The sequence below is a fragment of the Rattus rattus genome, chromosome 3 (assembly GCF_011064425.1).
Source record: "Rattus rattus isolate New Zealand chromosome 3, Rrattus_CSIRO_v1, whole genome shotgun sequence".
Lineage (NCBI taxonomy): Eukaryota > Metazoa > Chordata > Mammalia > Rodentia > Muridae > Rattus > Rattus rattus.
In genome coordinates, this window is record NC_046156.1 from 116,932,967 (window position 1) to 116,955,459 (window position 22,493).

A 22,493-nucleotide genomic window follows, 5' to 3' on the forward strand; every position below is an offset into this window, starting at 1 on the left:
AGATTGTATACATAGCAAGTTCAACATCAGCCAGGGGTACATAGTAAGATGCTTTCTCAACTCCCTTATTCCTGCCAAAAAGCTTAGGATCAGCCTTGGCTATAAAATCAGATTCTTGTGGTCTAAATATACTTGGCCCATGAGAACTGGCACTATTAGGAGGTGTTGCCTTGTTGGAGGAAGTGTGTCACTGTAGGTGGACTTAAAGGTTTCCTAATTCTCAAGCTCTGCCCAGTGTAGAGAGTGTCTCCTTCCGTCTGCCTTGGTTCTTTCAGTTTCATGTCTGCCTGCACACTACTGTGCTTCCTACAATGATGATCATGGAGTAAGCCTCTGAGCTGTAAGCCAGCCCCAAACTATAAGGCACCCATGGTCATGGTGTCTCTTCACAGCCATAAAACCCTAACTAAGATGGAGTTCAAGCCTAGTATGGGCTACATGAGATCCTAGGTCAAAAAAACATAATAATAGCAACGAAAAGTCTTGTTCTTGTACTTTGAGAACTAGGTTCTTCTACCAAAAAAAAAAAAAAAAAAAAAAAAAACAAAAAAACAAAAAACTAAAAAACCAAAAAAACAAAAAAACAAGTTTTAAAACTACAAAATGATTAAATGGAAAAAGTTTTTTCCAAAATTCACCTATGGTAAAATGTCAAAATCTAAAGCCAGTTTTCTTGAATTTTTCTATACATGGATCTTATTTTCAAAGCAATTCCTAGAATTTTTATAAAACTATTGCCCATGGTTACTTCTAGATGGTCAGACTGGGGTAGGCTTTTCTTTTTTTTTCACTCTTCTATGTGTTCTGTTTAAAGTTCATTCTACCTGATGTGTATTCATCAAAACAATGGCATTTGACCATACAATAGTTTTTAATCTCTTGAATTTGAAAATGAATATTGCACAGATCCATAATTTCCTAAAGCTTGTAAAATCTTCAAGGCAGATTTTTCAATAAAATAGGAAAAGAGAGTGGTGAAGCACAAGTATGTTTTTAAAGTGTCCTAGATCAGCGTGAGTGGAAAGGAGGTGCTGATGCTGGTGGACTTGTTGTGTCCTGAGCCAAAAGGTAACAACTCAAGGCTACAGAGAATGTGGATACACATGGGCTTACTCTTCCTGCTTGAGAAAGGGATTCAGAACATACAGTGCTCGTCCTACTGTCTTTTAAAAACAACTTCCAGAATACTTACAACTGTGACTTGATCTGGGCCGATCCTTTAGGCAGCTGGTTCATGTAGAGGTAAAGGTTGATGTTCTGTTTCAGAGTAAGTAGATTAGAAGCTGGCTCTGTACAAAAGATTGACTTTTCCATCATAGCAGGATTTTTGCTATAGAAGAGCAGAAGCTGTCTATAAAAGTACCTAAAATAAATGTTGTAACTTCGTTAAGTAATACAACTTCATACAGATGTATCTTAATTAGTATATAACTAAGTATAACCTGAGCAATGTCTCTTTATGTCAACAGCTTTGATACTGATAAGAATCTTATAACTTTAATTAGTGAAACATTAAGTCCCTCAAGAAGTCCTCACTGGGGACTGACCTGTAACTCATACGAAAGCATCGGTGCTTTATTACTATTCTACACCCACATTCAAGACTCTATCAGATCTTGCAAAGGACCCATTTCTCCAGGTTCCTTCTTTCCTCCTGAGATAGTTCAGAAGAGTCAATTTGTTGCCCTTTTCCTATCAAAGTAAGTTCCTCCTCTTTGCTACCATCACTATCACCACCTTAACACTGATTCTTAGTGCTGTTGAAGAAAAACCCAAGAGCACAGATAGAGCACAGGGAACATTATGGGTTGTACAAAGTGAATAACAATGCCAAGCATGAGAAAAACTTCACACTTTAGAGGTAGCATTAAGAAAGTCAGATAATATCATCAGCATCAAGGAAAAGTGGACAACAATGAGTTAACTCCTATGGGCTTCCACAATACTGTATGTGTGTGGTGTATGTACATGTGTGTGCATGCCAAGGCAGTTTAGGCTGGGTTAGCAGGTCCTCGAGCTTTCCGGATCTGGCCATCTCCACTCCCTAAGGCTAGGGTCACAGGAACAAGCAGCCATATTCAGCTCTGTATTCGATCGAGTTCTGGGGATGTGCCAATAGGTCCTCACATTTGCAGAGCAAGCACACTTGCCCATTTCCCAGCACTCTAATAACTTTAAACATTATATAATTCTTTCCTTAATAGAGATACCTAATTGCATTTTTTAGCTAAAACAGGTCTACCTACATTTGTTTTAAAATATTCCAGCAAAGAAAGCAGCAACAACGAGAACACAGGAATTAAACAAGAGGAGCAGAATGCTGACAACTGCTCAAGCTGGAGGATGACACTTATTCCACCTTGACTGGATATTTGCTATAGTGGCAATTCTGTGAGAAGTTTGATAGTTTAGAAGAACCAAAAGTCAGTGTGTATTACAGGAGGTAATACTCAAGTCCCACTCCTCATGTTTTATATATAAACACTCTTGATCTTTTGAACCACCTGCTACTTTTTCCTCTTGTGAATCTGAATTCAGTCCTTTTCCTTCTCTTTTGGTCTATCAGTTTACAGCAGTGTTCTCAACCTTCCTAAGGCTGCAACCCTTTAATACAGTTCCCCATGTTATGAGGACCCCCAACCATAAAGTTATTTTGTTGCTACTTCGTAACTGTAATTTTGCTACTGTTATGAATTGTAATGTAAATTCAGGGATATCTGATATATGGATATGTGGAATAATCATTTAACCCCAAATGGGTCACAAAGCAAAGGATACATTGTTTATACTCTGTTGAGTAATAGAAGAGTATTGGAGGAATTTGTAACTGGAAACCTGTGCTTTTCTGGTGCTATCTTTGGGTAAGTATATCTAATTTAGATGTGAAATAAGATCAAGTTTGTGTTAACATAATGTTACACTTTCCAATAACTTTAATCTTTCAAAGGTGATATTTCTAACTTTAAAATATCTTACAGTGCCCTTTTTAAAAAAAGATTTATTCCCGAGTGAGGTAACTCAGACCCAAAAGGACATGCATGGTATGTACTCACTAATAAGTGGATATTAGCCCAAAACTACAGAACACCCAGGATACAATCCTCAGAATTGAAAGTTAACCAGCCAAAGGGTTACCCAAGTGAGGACGCCTCAATCCCACTTGGGAGAGAGAAGAAAGCAGTCATGGGGGGGGCAAAGGGAGGGAGGGACCTGGGTGGGAGATGGTAGGGAGAGGGGAAAATGACCAGGCATTGGGGGTTGGGGAGAAACAGAACTGAAGCCCTGAGGGCCAGCAGAAAGAATGGAAACAGGCAACCTCGGGAGGTAGGAATTAGGGGTACCCTCTAGAATGTACCAGAGACCTGGGAGGTGAGAGATGCTCAGGACTCAAAGGGAGAGACCTTAGAGAAATGCCATACGGTGGGGAGAGGGAACTTGTAGAGTCCACCTCCAAGAGAAAGACAGGGCATCAAGTGGAGGGATGGGGTTGCTATGCCACAGTCAAAAACTCTGACCCAGAATTGTTTGTCTAAAAGAACTGCAGGGACAAAAATGGAGAAGAGCCTGAGGAAAAGGAGGTCCAGTGACAGGCTCAGATTGGGATTCAGCTCAAGGGGAGGATCCAAGGCCTGACACTATTACTGATGCTATGGTGTGCTTACAGACAGGAGCCTTCTGAGAGGCCCCAAAAAGCAGCTGAGTCAGATGTGAGACACTTGCATCCAACCAATAGACAGAAGCCAGCTGGGGGAACCCTGTGGTTGAATTAGCTGAAAGAGGCTGAGGAGGAGGGAGACGCATGCAGGAAGTCTCAACTAACCAGTAGTCTCAACTAACCTGGACCTGGAGATCTCTCAGATAGCATACACCAGCTGATATGAAGCCCTGACACATATACAGCAGAAGACTGCTTGGTCTGGTCCCAGTGAGATAAGATGCACCTAACCCTCAAGGGACTTGGAGATCCAGGGAGTGGAGAGGTCTGGGGGTTGAGGAAGGTATGAGGTGAAGGACAGTCAGAAGGCTGACCAGGAGGGGGACAATGACTGTACTGTAAAAAAAAAAAAAAGATTAAAGACTTTTTAAAAAGTATTTATTTATGTAGTATTCTGCCTGCATCTATGCCTACATGCCAGAAGAGGATGCCAGATCTCACTAGATGGTTGTGAGCCACCATCTAGGAATTGAACTCAGGACCTCTAGAAGAGCAGTCGGTTCTCTCAACCTCAGAGTCATCTCACCAGATCCCTCTTGTAGTGCTCTTGAAACTTAGTTCCCAAGGAAGTCACCAAAACCTACACAAGACACCAATTACCATGGCAATGTTACCACAACATAAAAATCTCAAATGACTTGGATAAAAGATTGATAGTCTTTGCTCTGTTATGAGTAAAGTTCCACTTGAAAACAGGGGAGTTTCTATGTAGTTGCTTAGGTCTGAGAGCATTAGTAATGAAGGCATTAGCACACCCTTTCCCTTACCTAAGGAGAGACCTTCTTGCAGTGACAACTGCGTGAGTATCATGCAGCACCCTTCCATTGGGCTTGATGCACTGGCTGTAGTTGTATTCCCCTGTGCCTATAGCCACAACTTCATGATGTCCCCCTGAAAGAGCAGTGAGTTGTTAGTTAACCTCCCTCTCTCTATGTTCAAGTTCTACCTCTAAGCTCATTTAAAAACTACTGCATTTTTATTCCTGTGACATATTCATGTACCTGCGTTTATGATGTGAATATGTACAGAACTGACATCAATGATGAGCTCCAAGGCCTGCCTGTTTACATGAACGGAATGCCAAGGCCAAAAGATATTTTTCCCCTCACTTATTATAGCGTTTATCAAATGAATTTGCTTCTGCTTTTCCTCCTTAGGTCCCTCTACCTTACAGCTTTCCACCTCAGCGGGCTCCTTTCTGCTTTTCCATCACATATATCCTTTCCCCCCTACTCCCCCTCCTTAATACTAACTCTTGTTTCCTACCTAGCTTCACACCCTATATCCACTCCACTTACTTACACACATGCCAACACTAAAAGTTAAAATCTGCATGTGAGATAGAATGTGATTTTCTTCTTGGGCCTGTGTCAGCTCACTTAGTAATTTCCAGATCCATCCATTTTCTAGTTAGCTTCTTAGGCAAGGAAGCAAGGTAATGCAGTCTAGGGACCCACGTGAATTACTGCAGGAATGTCCATGTGGCTTGCCTCAGACTTTACCAGCCCTCATACACACTTGTATTTCCTAAAACATTTTAATTCTCTCTCATATGCTTCATACAACTTCATAGCACCTTCCAGAATTTCAGTGAACATGGGAGTCACTATTCTACTATATGAACTTTAAGTGATGATTTTTATTGACATTAGAATATTGCTATCACCTTCATATTATCAATTTAAATATATTTTCTACTTTAATTCATGTTCCCAGTACTTACACAGAAATTCCAGTGCAACAGCTTCACTGTGATTATCTCATATCTAAATATCTAAATATCTTTCACATTATTAATCTTACTAAATCTAATTTTGACTGGCTTTTAAGCCACCTTGTAGTCTAATACCATATATTAATAATATATTTTATTTTACTTCTGTATATATGCTACCACGTATTATCAATAAATTCATCTCCTTGTTGAATTGTTGAATATTTATTGTCCACAATAAATATTTACCACCACATTTGTTTCTCATGCCTTCCTCTGTCTAAAAATATTTCCTCTCCTCTTCAGGGAACCCACTAGCCTTTAAAGCTTCAGCTTAAGTCTCGCCTATTGCATAAGGTTTTCATTCAGTGACCTCTCCTATCCATGAATTCTCATAACTTGCTTTTTGAAACAGGACCTAACCATGTAATTCCAGGCTGATCCTTATGTTATGATCCTCCTATCTCATACTTCTAAGTTCTGCAATTAAAAAAGGGTGTGCCAATATGTTCATATTCTCACATGCTTGCAAGGTTAAATGCAGTTTTTCATTTTTTATCATCTTAAAGATATATATTTATATATACACATATATAAAATATATGAGATATATATCTTATAAATATGATATATATTCTCTTCCCACCTGGATCATACAAGTTTCTTAAGAATATATCAAATATCAAAAATTGTTTTATCAATATCTCTAATAAAAATTCAAACTCTAAACATTAAAATGCAAGATAAAGTTAAAACAGACTGTAACATCAAACTGTCCACAGGAACGTACTCTTTCATATTTTGATATTTTCTTATTTGATAATAAAGACATTAATTTATTGCTCTCTCTTTGGTGTCTGCTATAGTGAGGGTTGATGTAGAGAAGGCACTGCTTCTGGTAGGGCAAGGTTTAAATGTTAGGCCTTTCACTATTCTGTGGTCTCTGTTGGCTCCTGGTCAGTCCATTTTGTCTCTTCCTTGAGAAGCTTTGCATTAAATGATTCACCTATCATAAAAGATCTTCAAATCAATGTAAAATTACAATCTACAGAAGCAGAACATAAAATATTATACAGTATGGGTCAAATCATTAAGGTATTAATTTTTCTGTAGATTAACATATACCAAATATATGGACTTACCTCTTTCAATAATGAAAGCAGCCAATGAACTGCTACATTTCAGATATTGTGAGTGACTAGAAATTAGTTGACTAAATGTTTCTTTAACAAGTTGTGAAATCTTGGCATACTGGACTTGTCTCCCTTCTAGGAAAAATAAAAAACAGTATGAATTGAGGAGGACTGTTATTTTTCTAAGAGGTGTGTTACTTTGCAATAACATTAGTGATTTATAGAGATAGGTAGACAAATTTCCACTTCTGTTTGGTTATATTCAGTTGTAAGAAAATTTACAAATTACAGAGGTCTGTAACTTCTTACGAATGATATGTCAGTACCAACCTTATTATCTGAACACCACTGTTTATGTTTGCAGAACTCAGTCAGACATGATTCTCAAACCCATCTGAGACAAGGCAATTTTTTTTGCTGTACAGTACTGTCTATCTTACATACTGTAACATACCACTTAATAGTAATAATCCTCCCAACCTGTGACAATCAAAACATATTCATTATAGTCATCATGACAAAAAATATGTATTATTTGCCCCAATGAAAATCAGTGCAAATCAAAAGCATTTGAAATCCTGATATAGGTTCCCCATATTCCCCCAAAAAAATCTTCTTGACCTTGAAAGGCAGTTCAAATAATTTTAAGTAAGCAGAATCACCAGCAGAATAGTGCACATAGCCAAGAATATACATCAGAGTTTCACAGGAAGCTTTATTTATAATTTTTAACATGATGCAGCCTAAAACTGCAAGGCAGAAAGGCCTGCTGTTTTGGTCATTTACAGCTGTGCATTGCTAAGGAAAAGCCCCTGCTGTCCCAGGTAAGAAACTGCAAATATCCTCAGTGCAGTGTTTCTCAAAGGTACAGCACTGTTTTCTGTTTGTTTTTAAACTGTATACCAGACTGGCCTTCACTCATGATCCTCTGAAGTCACTGGCTTCCTGAGCTCTAGGGTACATGAATTTGTCAATGTGCTTAGCCCATTGAAAAAGGTTCTTGATATACGGTGAGTGCTAATGGTTTATTAAGTGATTCATGTTTCATTTAATATTGTCAAAACAAGTGAAATGATTTTTGCATTCATGCAATGATATATAGGAAATGTATGACTACTTAAATTTTTCAATAAATTCCTTTAATAATCATTATTTTCTAGAAGACACACATATATCTCAGTATTCTGCTAAATGGATATAACTTGAGTCCATTTTTCTGTTCTTGTTAACTGAACTTTTTATTTGTTCATATTATTAACACTTATTACATACCAAGTGAGTTATATTTTAAAAAAAGACAAAGAATAAAAGGACAATCACAAATTAGAAAACTGAACCTTGAGTTAAGCTGAGTGGACTAGTGTCTCTATCACCCAGAATTCAAAAAAAAAAAAAAACAAGCTTCCATTATAAACATTTTTAATTAATCCTTTTTTTCATAGAAATGAGATATAGATTCACAGGTCTCCCTCTCCAGATGCTGAACCAGCACCACAAATTCCCTAGAGGTATTTGGGGACACAATCTATAAATATAGACATACAACACTGAAACATAAAAACCAAACCACGTTAAAGCTCACTTTGTAATTACTTAGTCTTGAACCCTCGCCAGTCTTATTATACCACTTCTTGAACTACAAATACTTATTTCAAGTGAAACCCACTGTCATGAATAACCTGAATCTATGTTCAGAGACAACACAGTACTCTTCTCATGCAGATAAAGTCCACTAGAAATATACTGCACAGTAGATAGCCTGTAGACTATTACCACCTTGATAACTTGCCCAACATGAAATGTTCAATAAATTTTTTGTGGGTCTTGAATCTTTATTTTTTAAAACATTCTATTCCTATTTTAACATCATATATTTGTTTGCTCACCTTTTTCTGACATTTGGCTCCAAAACTCAACTTTCCAAATTGGACTTTTATATTATTTTTTATACTATATCATACACTATAACCTGTTTTGCCAGGGTGATTGTGATCTGGATTCTTGTTTGAACTCTGTCCCTTTGGTCACTGTAAACATCTACAGTAGCTGATGAGAATGGCAAAACTTCTTCCAACAGTATGCAATCACCTGTGTAGACTGAGCCCTCAAGGCTATTCATGAATCCTCACACCTCTGAGGTCAAGGGGCCATAGCAATCTTTTGGTGTATTTTGCCTTTTGAATGTGGTTATTTACCCTGTCTGTCCACCCAAATATATTTGAGACCTTTTTCTGTCTTAGGAAGATGAATACAACAGTAAGGCTGACTAAAAGAAAGCAAGCCTAACTAAATGACAACAATGAAAGGGAAACTTTTCACTTAAGCTTCCTATGTTTACAGGAATTTGGTCATTCTCATATTTCTGACTGGGTTGAAGACTGATTACAGTCTCATAGCCTACTCAGGCTGTTTAACTTTAAAAATACATACTTAATTAGATAGTTATCCAATTGTATACAAGCCAGACAGGATATAATATAGATTTTAAGCCTTTCTTAAGCTGGAATGGCTAACTAAATGTTCTGTTTAACTGATAAAATGTTGGACTGGGTGTTATGTATATGTTTTAATTACAAAATGATAATAGCTGTGTTCAGTCTATATTTGAGAGAAAGTTTTTTTAATTAGACAGAAAGGATGAAATATAATGTCCTCATTATGCAGGTGAAGGTACGTACAGGATAGAATGAGGCCTGTCACTGGACGAGAAGCAAGGATGGGCAGGAGAAAAGTTTTAGAGAGGGAGAAGACCAGAGCGAGAGGAGAGGGCAGCTGAGAAAACATGGCAGCAGATGTTAAGATTTTTCTCTGCACATCTACAGGTTGTTATGAATATTCTTAAGGGATGGATGTGTACAGGATTCTGTGTGTCTAGATGAATGAATAAATCTTATCTAGGTGGGTGTGATGGTTTACATATGCTTGGCCAGGGAGTGGCACTATTAGAAGGTGTGGCCTTGTTAGAGGAAGTGTATCACTGTTGGCATGGGCTTGGAGACTCTCCTCCTAGCTGCCTGAGGGTGCTCAGTCTGTTCCTGGCTTCCTTGGGTGAAGATGTAGAACTCAGCTCCTCCTGCACCATGCCTGCCTAGATGTTGTGAAGCTGCCATGCTCCCGCCTTGATGATAATGGACTGAACTCTGAACCTGTAAGCCAGCCCCAATTAAATGTTGTCCTTTATAAAACTTACATTGGTCATGGTGTCTGTTCACAGCAATAAAACCCTACCTAAGACAGTAGGTAATTATATCTTATCAATTGGATCAAAGGTTATTGTGTTGGGTGTTCTTTCATGTGGTGATTTAATTGAGTTCAAGAGTGTGAGTGTGTGGTGGCTGGACACACTGGGCCACCATGGAAATGGGATGTGTATGTCTGGCATGATGGCAAACTGCCTTGGGAACTAGATGGGTAGAGAGATTGTTGCTGGGCTCAGAGAGTAGCCATCAGCAATGTGATATGTGATGGAGCCTAGTAGGTGAGCCGCTTTATTGACTGAGATGAAAATATCCCACAGATGCCTTATGGCCCTATGGTGCTGGCCCTAGTGCGGGTTAAAAGAAACCTTTCTTTTTAATTTTACCACAACACCTTAAAGTCTGAAGTATCTCTCAGATATCATCAACATACAAATTAAGAACATCCTGCCTTCCAGGAGACAATGGTATACAGTCAAGGACACAACTACTATACAATATTGAATGTGACAGTGTCACAACAAAACAATGAAAGTGCTGTTTCTGTGTGTCAGATACTCATATATTTTATGCCTATCAACCCAATCCTCATGATAATTTGATGAGGTATAGCTTTAATAGCAATTTTTAAAATGAAGAAATTAAAGTATGAGAATGATAGTCCTTAGTTACATATAACTTCAACTGGATATATGTATCATATATGTATATATTTTAAAGATGTATTTTTCTATTTTTATCTGCATGTATATATGTCTACCATGTACATGCCTTATTAATCTACCTCCATATTGAAAGGACCTGTCCCCCAACTATTTTGTGTTGTTCTGACAACAGAGCCACGTCTCACACCATGCAGGCAAGTATTCTATCACCAAGCTGGGTCCAAGATCCCTCTTTCATTTTTAGACAAGACTCACTAAACTGACAGGCTGTTGGTGGAGTGGCAAGCCTTGAATTTGTTATCCTCCTGCCTCAGCTCCCAGAACAGCTAGGATTCATATATGGCTATACCATTGGAACTGGCTCAAATACCTTTTTAATTTTTCCCTCTCCAACTTCCTTTCTCTTCCTACAAGCAATTTTTAAGGGGAACTTCTATTTTGATAGAAGCATGAAAGATCTTAACAAAATGTTAAGGTCTATCTTCATATCTGTACACTTTAATTTTTCAATGGGTTTATCTTCTAAAAGGAACATTACCTACCATATTGTACTTTTGAAATATATGCTGCTTCAGGTGTAACAATAGGTTCTACAGGAATAGGAGGAGGTCCTGTAAATAAAATGAAAGCATAGGAATCAATGAAATGCCAATATTCTAAAGAGCTGACAGCTAGCAGCTTTTTACTATTCTGCAGTAACAGTAACCCAAAAATGCAATAAAAACAAACAAACAAACAAACAAGAATCTAAGAAGAGCAATACATAGTGGTTATATTCTTTACACTTTTCTGCCAATTCTGTCATCATCAACTGTACCTTGGCTCACACTGATCTTTCCTACTCTGACATCAGTTATCCAAACTAATTTCTGAGGTTCCTAATCGTAACAGCAGTTTAATTTCCTTGTGAAAGTGGCAACACTCTGAAACTCAGTAGAGCATTGTTTCAGATGCTTAGGAGCAATTTCCTATTCATAATAATACTTTGTAAGACACTTGAACATTTTATCAAAAGGACTGAAATTATTTAAAATGCTGCTGTCATCAGGCTTTTAATAGGACAATGTTATAAATTTTCTAATGGGTTCAGTCTGAGTCTTTGTAAATATTTTCCAGCTCAGTCCTAAAAGCTAAAGAGCACATGACAAACAAGAAAAGCTCATGACATTACACCAGAGGGACACAAAGGAAAAAATCCAAAAAGGTTCTAGAAGCTAAGGTTTTTAACTTAGTTAAAATAAAGCAGAAAGAACACCTCTAGACTAAGTTTAAGATGAAAAACCAGTTGAAGGTGTAGAAACAAGCAAGGAAAGCATGGTGCTGTTATCTGAGACTTCACAGTAGAGAAAATGCTAACTAGAGTTAAACACATACACCTGGACTCAAGAAAAGCAAGTTGAAAACTCAGAAGAAAGAATTTAAAAATCTATGTACTCAAGAGAGTTTGACTCAAGTAGAAAGAAAACTAAGGACATTAAATTATGCTTATTATGAGCAAATAATCTCAATAAGAAAAAAAACTATAAAAGGAAATCTTCACTGTAAAATACCAGGGACAAATAGCCAAATATTTTGAAAAGAAAAAAACCCCCTAAAACTGGAGAATCACATATCCAAATTTCAAAACTTATTCCAAAGCTATGTAATCAGAATAATGTAACAGTAATCAAAACGATTATTATTATAAGGGCAGACACATAGGTCAAAGTGCCCAGAAAGACACAATCTAAGTGTTTTTAACAGGAGTAATAAGGGTTTTGTTTCAGTGCTTCTGGGAAAACTAATATTCCCAAGTAATAGAATGAAGTTGGGCACTAGCATCTTATACAAAATAAAAATTTACTAAAAACCTTTAAATATAATATTACATAAATATAATAGCTAAAACTATAAAGCTCTAAAAAGCAACCACAGTGAGAAAACTTCATCATATTAGATTTGGCAATAATTTCTTAGGTATGGCACCAAAGGTACACACAACAGAAGAAAACTGGATTTATCAAAAGTAAAATGTTTTGTACATCAAAGGATACTACCAATAAAGTTAAAGGAAACCCTCAGGATGGAACGTTATTTGTACAACAGACATCTAATAAATACCAGAATACATGTAGAATTTTAAAAGTCAGTAACAATAGACCTAGGTGAAGGTGGAAGAAATGACTTAAACACAATCTGTGTCTCCCTCTTAAAGATAATGTCCAATAAACACGAGAAATTATCATCACACAGCAATTGAAAAATTTAAGTCAAAACCACGAAGATTACCCTACATCCTTTAGTATGAGTACTGGCAAAACAGGGCTATATCTTTTGGTGATGAAAACACAAGACAATTATAACTCGAAACACTTTAGCAGACAGCAGCTAGAAAGTATTCAAACCCTATAATCTTGTAGTGGCTAAGCCTTTCTGGATTCCTGGAAAATAACACATTCCGATATCCATGTCAGTTGCATTTACCTGCTGGTTCTAAAGCTCTTGGCTCAGGCTCATCCAACTGTAGCAGCTCATCAAGAGCCAACTTTGCTGCATTGGATCTAGATTCCTTTTTATTTTGTCCCAGTCCTGTCTTGTACTGAATACCATCCACCACGGCACAAAAAGCAAAATATGGTCCCATAACATTTCCTTGAAAAAGAAATCAGAATGAATCTTACAGTAATTCACAGTATCTTCTTGCAAGTAATGTCTGAATGTTAGTAAAATATTGCAATATAAAATTCTTGAAAACTGGGGGTTCGGGATTTAGCTCAGTGGTAGAGCGCTTGCCTACCAAGCACAAGGCCCTGGGTGTGGTCCTCAGCTCTGGGGGGGGGGGGAACCTTGAAAACTAGTATTAAAGGACCTCCTTTTAGTGTAAATTCAACTCTTTGTAAATCAAGTAGAGATTACAATTACAGTTAGATCAGCCCCAAAACTTGTATTTTGCACTTGCAGCCAATGGGTTTAAGCAGCTGCACTGACTGCAGATATAATGCAAGCAACAAAGACAGCTTCAGAATACAGTGTAGTATAATGTATGGCAGTGGTTAGCCTTCAAACATTTACCGAACCAACTAAGAGGTAGTAAAATATTTGAAAACTTCTGGTAATATTCATGTTTAAAATTTCAATACATATAAAACTGAATTTCTCTCATCTTTGGAATGCTTTAAAATTTTATATGCTCTAAAATATAAGGGATCCTTTTGAAGAAACTTTGTATAACCATTAAGGCATCATTGTAAGCAACTGAATCAATTACAGCTCAGGAAGGGAAGGTCAGGCAGGGAATAAATAGAAAGAAATAAAACAAACAAGAGAAAAGATGTCTCTATGAATTAAGCGAAATGCCCATTCTTGCACAAATTCCTTTACACTATTTCTTTTACTAGAATTTTTATTTGCCTCATGGAAACAAAACTGTAATCATCTCCTAAATTTACAGATGAAACATTTTAATGTTAGGTATTTAAATATCTTCCCTTTGCTAGGGATGGCTAGGGACTAGTCACTGCACATACACCACTATCTTATTTTCTCATATATTTACAATCATGTTACATTGGCTGTTTCTAAAACATATACTTAAGATTTTACTAGGAACTTAAGTCCATATCTGGCTAATCTTGCTTTTTCCCCTTACCTAAACATCTCAGTTTACCAATCCCCATGTTTACCTGTATTCAATCTAAACTTATTAAACCAGATGGCACTCTACTTTCCTAACAAGTGGCTCATGTATATTACAGTTGTTAGAGAGTGCTCCATGTCAGAATGCTGAGTACTGAACTTCAGCTTGTTTAGAGCCTCGGTTCACAAACTTCCTGAATCATACTTGGAACACAGAACAAACGAACAGCACTGCCACTTCTCAGAGCAGCAAAGTATTTTCATTGGGATTTTTTTATCTTTCTTATTAACAGCTTACATTTTCCAAGAGTGATCTGAGAATAATGTAGGAAAGGTAAAACGGTAAACAAATATTGAGACCTCTGCTCATTTTTGTCATGTCGAGTTTACTGCTATTTCACCCAAAGAAACTTCTTAAAAATCCTCAGTAAAATCTCCAGAGCTTTAAATTATGTTGCAGAGATTCCATTTTTGAGATCCATACATGGAAAAGTTAGACAACTACAGAAACAAAACTCTCTGAACGTACACAAACATTTCAAAGGTCTTTTCACTGTCACATGTTAGTCAGTGCTTCTGAATGGCAAGCTTCTAAGACAGCATGAAGAGAGTGCAAGCCTCTTTCTGCTGCTCATTAGACTCCTGTACCTTCCACAAATACACACAGGAAGAGGAATTTCAGGTTCAAGAGTGTAAAGGAGAAAGGCAGACATTACAGACAACTCTGCAGAGGCAGTATCAACCATGCAAGTGTCCTTTACTTAGCAGACCCTTCGATTTCAGGGGCTAAATCTGACCATATGTTGTTCTTAGGAATCACAATCACAGTCTTATAATTTCAGAAGAAATACAACAAATACTTGATTAACACTGAGAGAAATGTGTGTTTATTCTACAAATATTTGTGTCACAAAATATCTATTAACCTTAACATTGTGTGTTGTAAGTAAATGTAAAGCTGCTTACTGTCCTACTTTTATTGGAAAAAATGCTAATCCTGGGATAATTAGGCACAACTTTGAACTTGCCTGTTGTTACAGTTTCCTTGAGGTCAAGCTGAACACGCTGCATTTGTGCAAACTGGTGCAAGGCTGACACAGGATTGATCTCTCCACGTCTGTATTTCATTATAAATTCTTTAGGTATTTTTTTTGGAGGAAGGACAGGATTTGAAATAGATGAAAGACCTTTGGAAAGCAATGGCTCTGGAAAATTACCTAAGAACAAATATTTATACTGGTTAGTTTGGTTTAAAGAAAATGAATCAAAGTACTAAATCCTTATAAAGTAAGTGTTTCCCCCCAAGTTCCTACTATACAGTTTGAGTACACATAAAACTACAGCCTGGTTTGTATATGTCTTTTGGCATACAGAGGACGTTATTATATAGGAATATCACTCATGATAGAAAAATTAATGGAATTTTAGTGATGTCTTCAGAGACAAGTCATTTTTACAGGTGAGATCACTAAGGTTTAGAATGGCAATGATATAGAACTGGTTTTGTTGGGACTACAATCTAGTTTTGTGCTCAGTTCTGTTAGAATGCCTATCCCACTGAACTGTCTGATTCTGATCAACCTAAGTTCACAGTGTGTTTACCTCTGTTTTTTATTATATGAATTAATGCGCAGAATACAAAGTGCTTATTAGTCTAGAGCTTTCCCTGACACCCCTGGGGAGAGGGGGCAGGTTAACTTATATTTTAAGTAATTCAACAGTGAAGGTGGGGAACTAATGAATGATCTGCAAAGAATTCTACAGACCTCCTACTATACTATGTAACAGTTACTAACTCCAAATGGCACATGGCCACAGAGATGGCAGAACATACACACACACACACACACACACACACACACACACACACACACACTCCACTTAGCACTTGCTAGCAATCCCAGCAAGGGATTGTACCTAGGTATTTCTACAATAAAAAGAAAGTTGTACCTGTCACTTGTGTAACCTTGGATGCCATATTGGACAGACTACAACTTTCGGAGGAATATCCAGTGGGCAAAGTGACCGTCTGAGCTGATGACTGAACTGGTAAATTCTTTTTCAGCATCTGCGCAAAGCTAGGGACCCTGGAACTCTGAAACCAGTCATTGTTTCCAGAAGTTTTCTCACCTGTTTAGGATGAAATTGGCAGAAAATGAAAATCCTGGGTAAACAACTAGTTCCTGATGAGGAACACCTCCCTCCGCCCCCCAAAAGACCTTTTAATTTGACAGAAGTGTTTTTCCTCACACACATGCTCCCATGGCTACAGCCAAATAATCCCTCTTTAATTGATCCCAAAGCTGTGTTGTGTTTTAACAAATTTTCCAAATTCTTCTCTAAACTCAACTATAAATGGGAATAGAAGGAACAGCAGAGGGGACTTGAGAAAACCACCACCACCACCACCACCACCACCACCAAGAGGCTCCTCAGAGCGGAGGGGCCTCATTAGCAAGATCTAGAAAGACAAGAACAAGAGGGGACAGAACCAAACCGACGGCCTGGCCAGCGCACCCCCGAGGCTGTCCTTCGCGCCCTCCCCGCCCAGGCTCGCAGGCAGGTGAGCGGCAAGAGGCAGGCCGAGCCGAGGGCCCGGGACCGGGGCTCGTCGGCTGCCGCCCGCGGTCGCCATTGCTGCGCTGCCACCGTCGACCTCTCGTCTCAGGCCTCTGCAGGCCGCGCGGCTAGTCGCGTCTTTCAAAAGGCCCCTCGAGCAGACCCTGAGGAGCGGGGCCAGCGCCCCCGTGGGCGCCCCTCAACCAATCAGCAAGGACCTTCGCTCTGGCCCCGCCCCCGCGCCCTGCCCGCGTGGGATACGTGCGTAGCTTAGTCGGGGTCACGGTGAATGGCGCGCAGGTTCCAGGCCTCGTCTCTATCGACCCCGTTCTTCCGGCCTTGTCAGGTTGCATTCTTTCTGTAGAAGACAAAGTCCCAAGGTTCAGCCTCTCCTACCCTGCCCCTCTCACCTCCTCATGGGGCTGCCTGTCCTCACCCCACTAAGGGAGATGCTCTGCCACACACACAGCACTACAAAGATGCTTATTCCCACCTCAGTTGTCTATACCTAGGACTACGTATCTGCCTCACAGAGTACCACATGGCTACATAGCCCCACTTCAATGGTCAACACGTAGGGTGACACCAGTCATCCCAGACCAGCACATGGTTGTCTATCCCTGCCTCAGTTGTCTACACCGCCCGCGGCTGCCTGCCCTCACAAAACACCAGATGTCTTCTTAACTCCACTCAGTGTTTACCGAGAGGAACCTTCCCCGGAGGCAGCTGGGAAAAGCAGAGGCTTGTTTCAAAGATACCCTTCACTTTGTCTCCAGGTAAGATCTGAGAAAGGGTCCAGGGTTAGGCCTCTGACAAGCAGAAGATCCCCTAGTGCAGCCCAAAAGAACGATCAGGAAGCCAGTCGGGAGGCTGAAAGCAAATGGCCCTAACATCTGGGCCTAACATCAGTCGATCTCTCCATCCCCTTTTACGATTGTTCTCATACAAGTCAAAAGAGGACCTAACCAAGCTATTAGCTAATAGGTAGTTGAAAATATTTTAAATAGTGAATGATTAAGTGTTGGGATGCAATCAGAAAGGCGTCCAAGGGATTGTGTTTTGTTAGCACAAGATTGTGATGACATCGACCCTTTGATATGGGCAGGTTTTCTCAAGAATTAAAGCCATTTTTTAAAAAGTAAGAGAAAAGGACAATGGAACTGATGGCCACTTACCACTAGTGTAGCAAGAAATAGCGTAACACAGCACATATGAAACTGAAGGCAGAACAATCTCATTCTTGTAAGTAGCATTTGCAGTAAGTATTTTTCTTTAGTTATTATCAACATGTTTTGACTAATTTGGTTAATCAAAAACCCATTTACAACTAATGATCCAGAAATTTTTGTTGCTAACGATAAAGATGGGAATAAAATATTTAATAACAGAATCCAATTATGTTAGGGTCAAATATAAAGGTAGACATGGAACAGAAGTAGAAGTTGAAGGGACAAAAGAAAACATATAAAATGACTCAGTGGATGAAGGCGCCCGCTGCAAAGCATCATAACTTAAGTTTGATCCTTCAAAGGAGAGAATTAGCTCCTATAGGTTCTACCGCCCCCCACCACACACACACAGAGCAAAATTTTAAAATCTACAATTTACAGAAAAGAATAATGATGGAAAAGTCCTTCTGTTTCCCCTTGTGTTACTTTGTAATAACCAGGACAAACTTATTAAAACTAAGAAATGTTACAACACATTCTTTTGGATTTCAAAGTTTCTCTACTGCCCCAGTTTCTCTTTCAGGATTCAGAGGTTGCCACAAACATTCAGAAATTGTTTCTTTTGTCTCCTGTGGTCTGTGATTTTTTTTTTAAAAGTCTTCTTTCTTATGCTTAGATACATTTGAAGAGTGCAGGTCCCATACAATGACATCTAATTGAGGGGCAGACAAAGGGATGAATTGGAAAACAGCTGAGTTGAATCAGGGAGCCAGAGTTCAGCGTTCATTCAGCAGTGAGTCTCAGAGGCTGAAACATTCTAGGCTGGAAGCTGAAGTCTCCCGGGCTTGCAAAGGATTACATTGTATGAAGGCTGGAAGCTTCCAGGCCTAGGCCAAGGAAATGTTAAAACACAGAAGGAAATGCTCTGGGCTCAGCCCAAACTATTTGTTAACCCTGGTTATGGCTCTCATCTCATCCCTTTCTCTGAGGAGAAAAAGTGACATTTAAATTATTTACACACACAGGTGGCAACAACCTGAAAAACTTAGTGAGCACCTTCCCTCCTACTGAAAGATAAAACCATGGTTTTGATATTTCCCATTGAAGGGTAGTTTTTCATCCTCCAATTTGTGTTTAGTCCAGGTTTCTTTTGTAGGTCAGTGGGTCAAACAAATAATGGGAAAATTATCTATGTGTAGAAGCAAAGATTTTTGTTTCTTTTCTTTTCCTCAGGAGCAGCAAGGAGGAAAAGGCCCTATGGCCTTGATGCATGATTCCTGTATTTTGTCTGCTTCACTTTAAATCAGTGGTAGAAAATGTGGAATACACCTTAGAGGGAGATCATTAGACCTAGGAATCAGCTGTCCTGTGTACCACTTAATTCCAGAGTTTCTTTGGTTAGCAAAAGAGATCCAAGACTCAAAACTTTACAGGGAGTCAGGGTAATTTTTGGAGATATTATAGTCACCAGGGGCTAAGCTTCTTGACACAGAGGGTTAGGCCACATAAGTTGCCTTTATTTGCAGTGATCAGCTTTATTCAATATTTCATTCCCATAAAAAGGGTATGGTTGTTTCTCCCAGATCTTGCATTTCTTCTTGCCATGACCAGTGAGGAACCCAAAAGTCAGAACTGTCTATTTTGATGGGATATGTTGAAGGCACAAGGAAAACAAGTTCCCCTAAATAAACCAGGTGAAAGACTTTGTTTAAATCACCTCCAAAACCAGAGGAATCCATCATTGAGATACAGTATTGCCTCCTAAGTCTGATACAGGAAACTAATGACTATATCACAGGACAACAGGGACACAAGAAAACATCACGTAATTGCAGCCTCCCTGAATTAGCCTACCACAGATATAACAGGAGTACAAGTGGAACATGGAAAGTGACCCTGAGGTATGAAGTCCCAAAACAGCAAAGGATATTGAGGATAAAGAAAACCGCAAGGGATTCCATGGTCTCAGCCCAAGGAAGGGTGCACATATGCCTCACCTAATCAGTGGTAACTGAGAATACCAAAAGATGTTACTGGGTCTTATTTTGATCTCTCTATGACTCTGGAGTCAGCTGGGATAAGAGCCCATGAAAGCAGTGAGGGTAGGCAATTGCACACAATGTCCACAGGCAGCAGTTGGCTTTTGTAGCACATGGAGAAACTTGGACAAAGCCTCCCACACTGCCATTCTGTTCCATCCAAGTGGCATAACCAATGTACACCATCCTGTCCCAACTTTGTCTGCCTGGTCACATCTCAGCCTTCCACCCCCTAAACAGATACCTCTGCCTTGAGAATGGTTCATGGGAATGGGAACTGTCTATGACCTTGACTGTGATCCAAATGTAACTTATAGTGCCTGGAATATACCTTAAGCCTTGCAAAGAAAATAGATGTTACTGAGACACTAAAACCCTCACTAATTTAGTACACCACCCCCAGCACTGATGTGATTATGGCATTTGTTTTGTTTGTTAGTTTTTTTCCCCTTTAACAGCACTATACCTCTAAACTTGGGCACCAAAAGACTTTGCAGAGTCATGAGTTCACTCTTTGGCCATAACAAACAACAACAACAAAAACCTCAAAACTTTATTGACTGAATCAGTATATCACATAGTTGCTATCTCATTTGGATCATTATTCTTTGTGTGGGCTGAGACCATTCTTTGACTTTGTGTTAGCAGACATTTTAGTCCCTTAGAAACCAGCATGTTAGAAACAGTTAAACCCAATTTAATGTTTCAACAACCTTGTGTGTACATTTACCCACTTAGATTATCAACTACCTATGAACCATAGATTAAAGTCTAATTGCTGGTGTTACAAGGAGTCCACCAGAGATGACCACTCACACATATTATAGACAGTTGAAAGTCTTTATTCCAGTCCACTGGGACTACACTCAGATATTCAGGACTCAGATGTTTAATATAAGAGATTTTTAAAGGCAAAAATCCACATTCTGGTATTTTGCTTGGCATCTGTAAGGAGAGGTTTTAGGCAAGCAAGCAGTTTAACAGAAGCTGGGGCATTTTGATCTTGGGTTCCTAGAATAAAATTAGGATATTTTCCACGGATTCTCCATCAAGATCAAATTTTAGATAAACCTATAGACCTTAGCAAGATACAAGATGAAAGAATTTTACACTGCTGTGTCACACTGTCACCAAGCCAAGAAGTTTTGCTCCCACTTAGTCCCCTAAACACAATGAACCAAGGTTTTCTCAGAATTGAGGGAATAGCAGTGGTGAATGAAAGAAGTGGGAATTCAGAATCTTAGAATATACTTACTTGTTCTATCCTCAGAGCTTTACATTCCATCTGGGTTGCCATGTTACAGGAAATGTTGTGAAAGCCCGTATGTTGGACTGTAGATGTTATTGGGGAAACTGGGGCTCCCTGTCATGGGTTCTTTGTTTTGTTTTACAAATTTAAATGGACTTAGAAGGAAATTTAAGTACTATATTAGTAATTTTAGGAATCCAGCAGAGAATGGAGGTCAATGAGCAGACACATGACCAATAGCAGCTGTGTGATGTGACAGAAAGGGGAGAGCACTGTTAGCTTGAGGAAATAATGAGAAAGCCAAGCATGTCTAAGAAAGCATGCTAACAAATAAATATCTAAAAGGAAAAAAAGAGAAAAAGGAAGCTTATTGTTGCTGCTCCTTCCAGCTTGGATGAGCAGACACAGCTCTGAGGTGGGGCAATGTCCCAATGGAAGGGTATCCTGAGATATGGGAACCCAGGAACCAGTTACCTCTGAGGTGTCACAGTACCTCAACAGAGGTATCACCACATGCGGGGACCCAGGACCCACACAGCTCTGAGCAGAGGTGTTTCATCCCTGAAGGAGACTATCCTTGCCTGAGCTGCAGTGCTACAGTGTAACAGTTCCACTTTGCAGCTTCTCTTCTCCAGGGTTGCAGCCTCACAGGGGAGGGTATCCCCAGTTGAGAGCACAGGAGCTGAGGAGCCTTAGCACAGCTCCACTTCTTTGCTTCTTCCTTACTTTGCTTCCTTACTTCATGGTTTCTTCACATGAAAGCATTACAAGAGTCACACCAGGCAGTAAGTCTCATAAAAGATTTATAAGGATGGATAAATATAGCCTGAGAAGTAACAAATCCGGGGTGGCTGCCTCTGTTCCCAGGAGATGACAGCAGTAAATTAACAGAGGGCAGGGCTTATATAGTATATCTTGAGGCAGGGGGAATCATTTCAGGGTAGAGATTTCCAGAGTGAGAATTGGTGGGATTTCAAGTCTTGATCTTGGGGGGCTCAGGGATTGTGAGGTTTCCTGTTCAGGGATTAGTAGGGTTTTATTAAGATTTATCACCTAAAATTAGCATCATCTGGGAAGGATCCTGTTGAGAAGTTAGAGATGAGCTTTGTGGCAGTCACAGAGGCTGGAGCTCCTCAGGCCTTGGCCTGACCACTTTCCTGCCTTAGGGATTTTCAAAGTTTACGCAGTATACAAAGTTTACAAAGGGAGCCCACAGCAGTGAAGCCTTTCCCTGCTGCTTGAGCTTGCAGGAATAGCTAACACTTATACTTCTGAGGAACTCTGAAAGCAGTGGGGATTAGCAGAGTAACATGGAGGCATCTCTGGAAGCAACTGTATAGTAGCAGTTTCTAGAGAGGCTCCCATCTCCTCCCCGCAGATTCAGGTGAATCAGGATTCAGAGGTAATCTTTTTGAAGAAGAGGTAAGCACAGCTGAAG

At 39.2% G+C, this 22,493-nt stretch overlaps 1 protein-coding gene across 2 annotated transcripts in view; it reads right to left on the reverse strand.

The window, feature by feature from the left end:
* The window catches only part of Adad1 (adenosine deaminase domain containing 1), a 32,680-nt gene extending 15,934 nt beyond the window's left edge, over positions 1-16,746 (reverse strand). Inside the window, exons 1-8 of one of the 2 annotated variants that reach the window (XM_032896764.1) lie at positions 16,557-16,746; positions 15,990-16,169; positions 15,068-15,256; positions 12,888-13,055; positions 10,967-11,035; positions 6,572-6,697; positions 4,483-4,606; positions 1,193-1,363 (exon numbers count right to left, since the gene is read on the reverse strand). In XM_032896764.1, the coding sequence (XP_032752655.1) occupies positions 1,193-1,363; positions 4,483-4,606; positions 6,572-6,697; positions 10,967-11,035; positions 12,888-13,055; positions 15,068-15,256; positions 15,990-16,169; positions 16,557-16,674 (1,145 nt within the window). In that variant the 5' untranslated portion in view covers positions 16,675-16,746. Of the gene's footprint in view, positions 1-1,192; positions 1,364-4,482; positions 4,607-6,571; positions 6,698-10,966; positions 11,036-12,887; positions 13,056-15,067; positions 15,257-15,989; positions 16,170-16,556 lie in introns of those variants that run through there. The other variant, XM_032896765.1, reaches the window with a different exon arrangement.
* Positions 16,747-22,493: the final 5,747 nt, after the last annotated feature.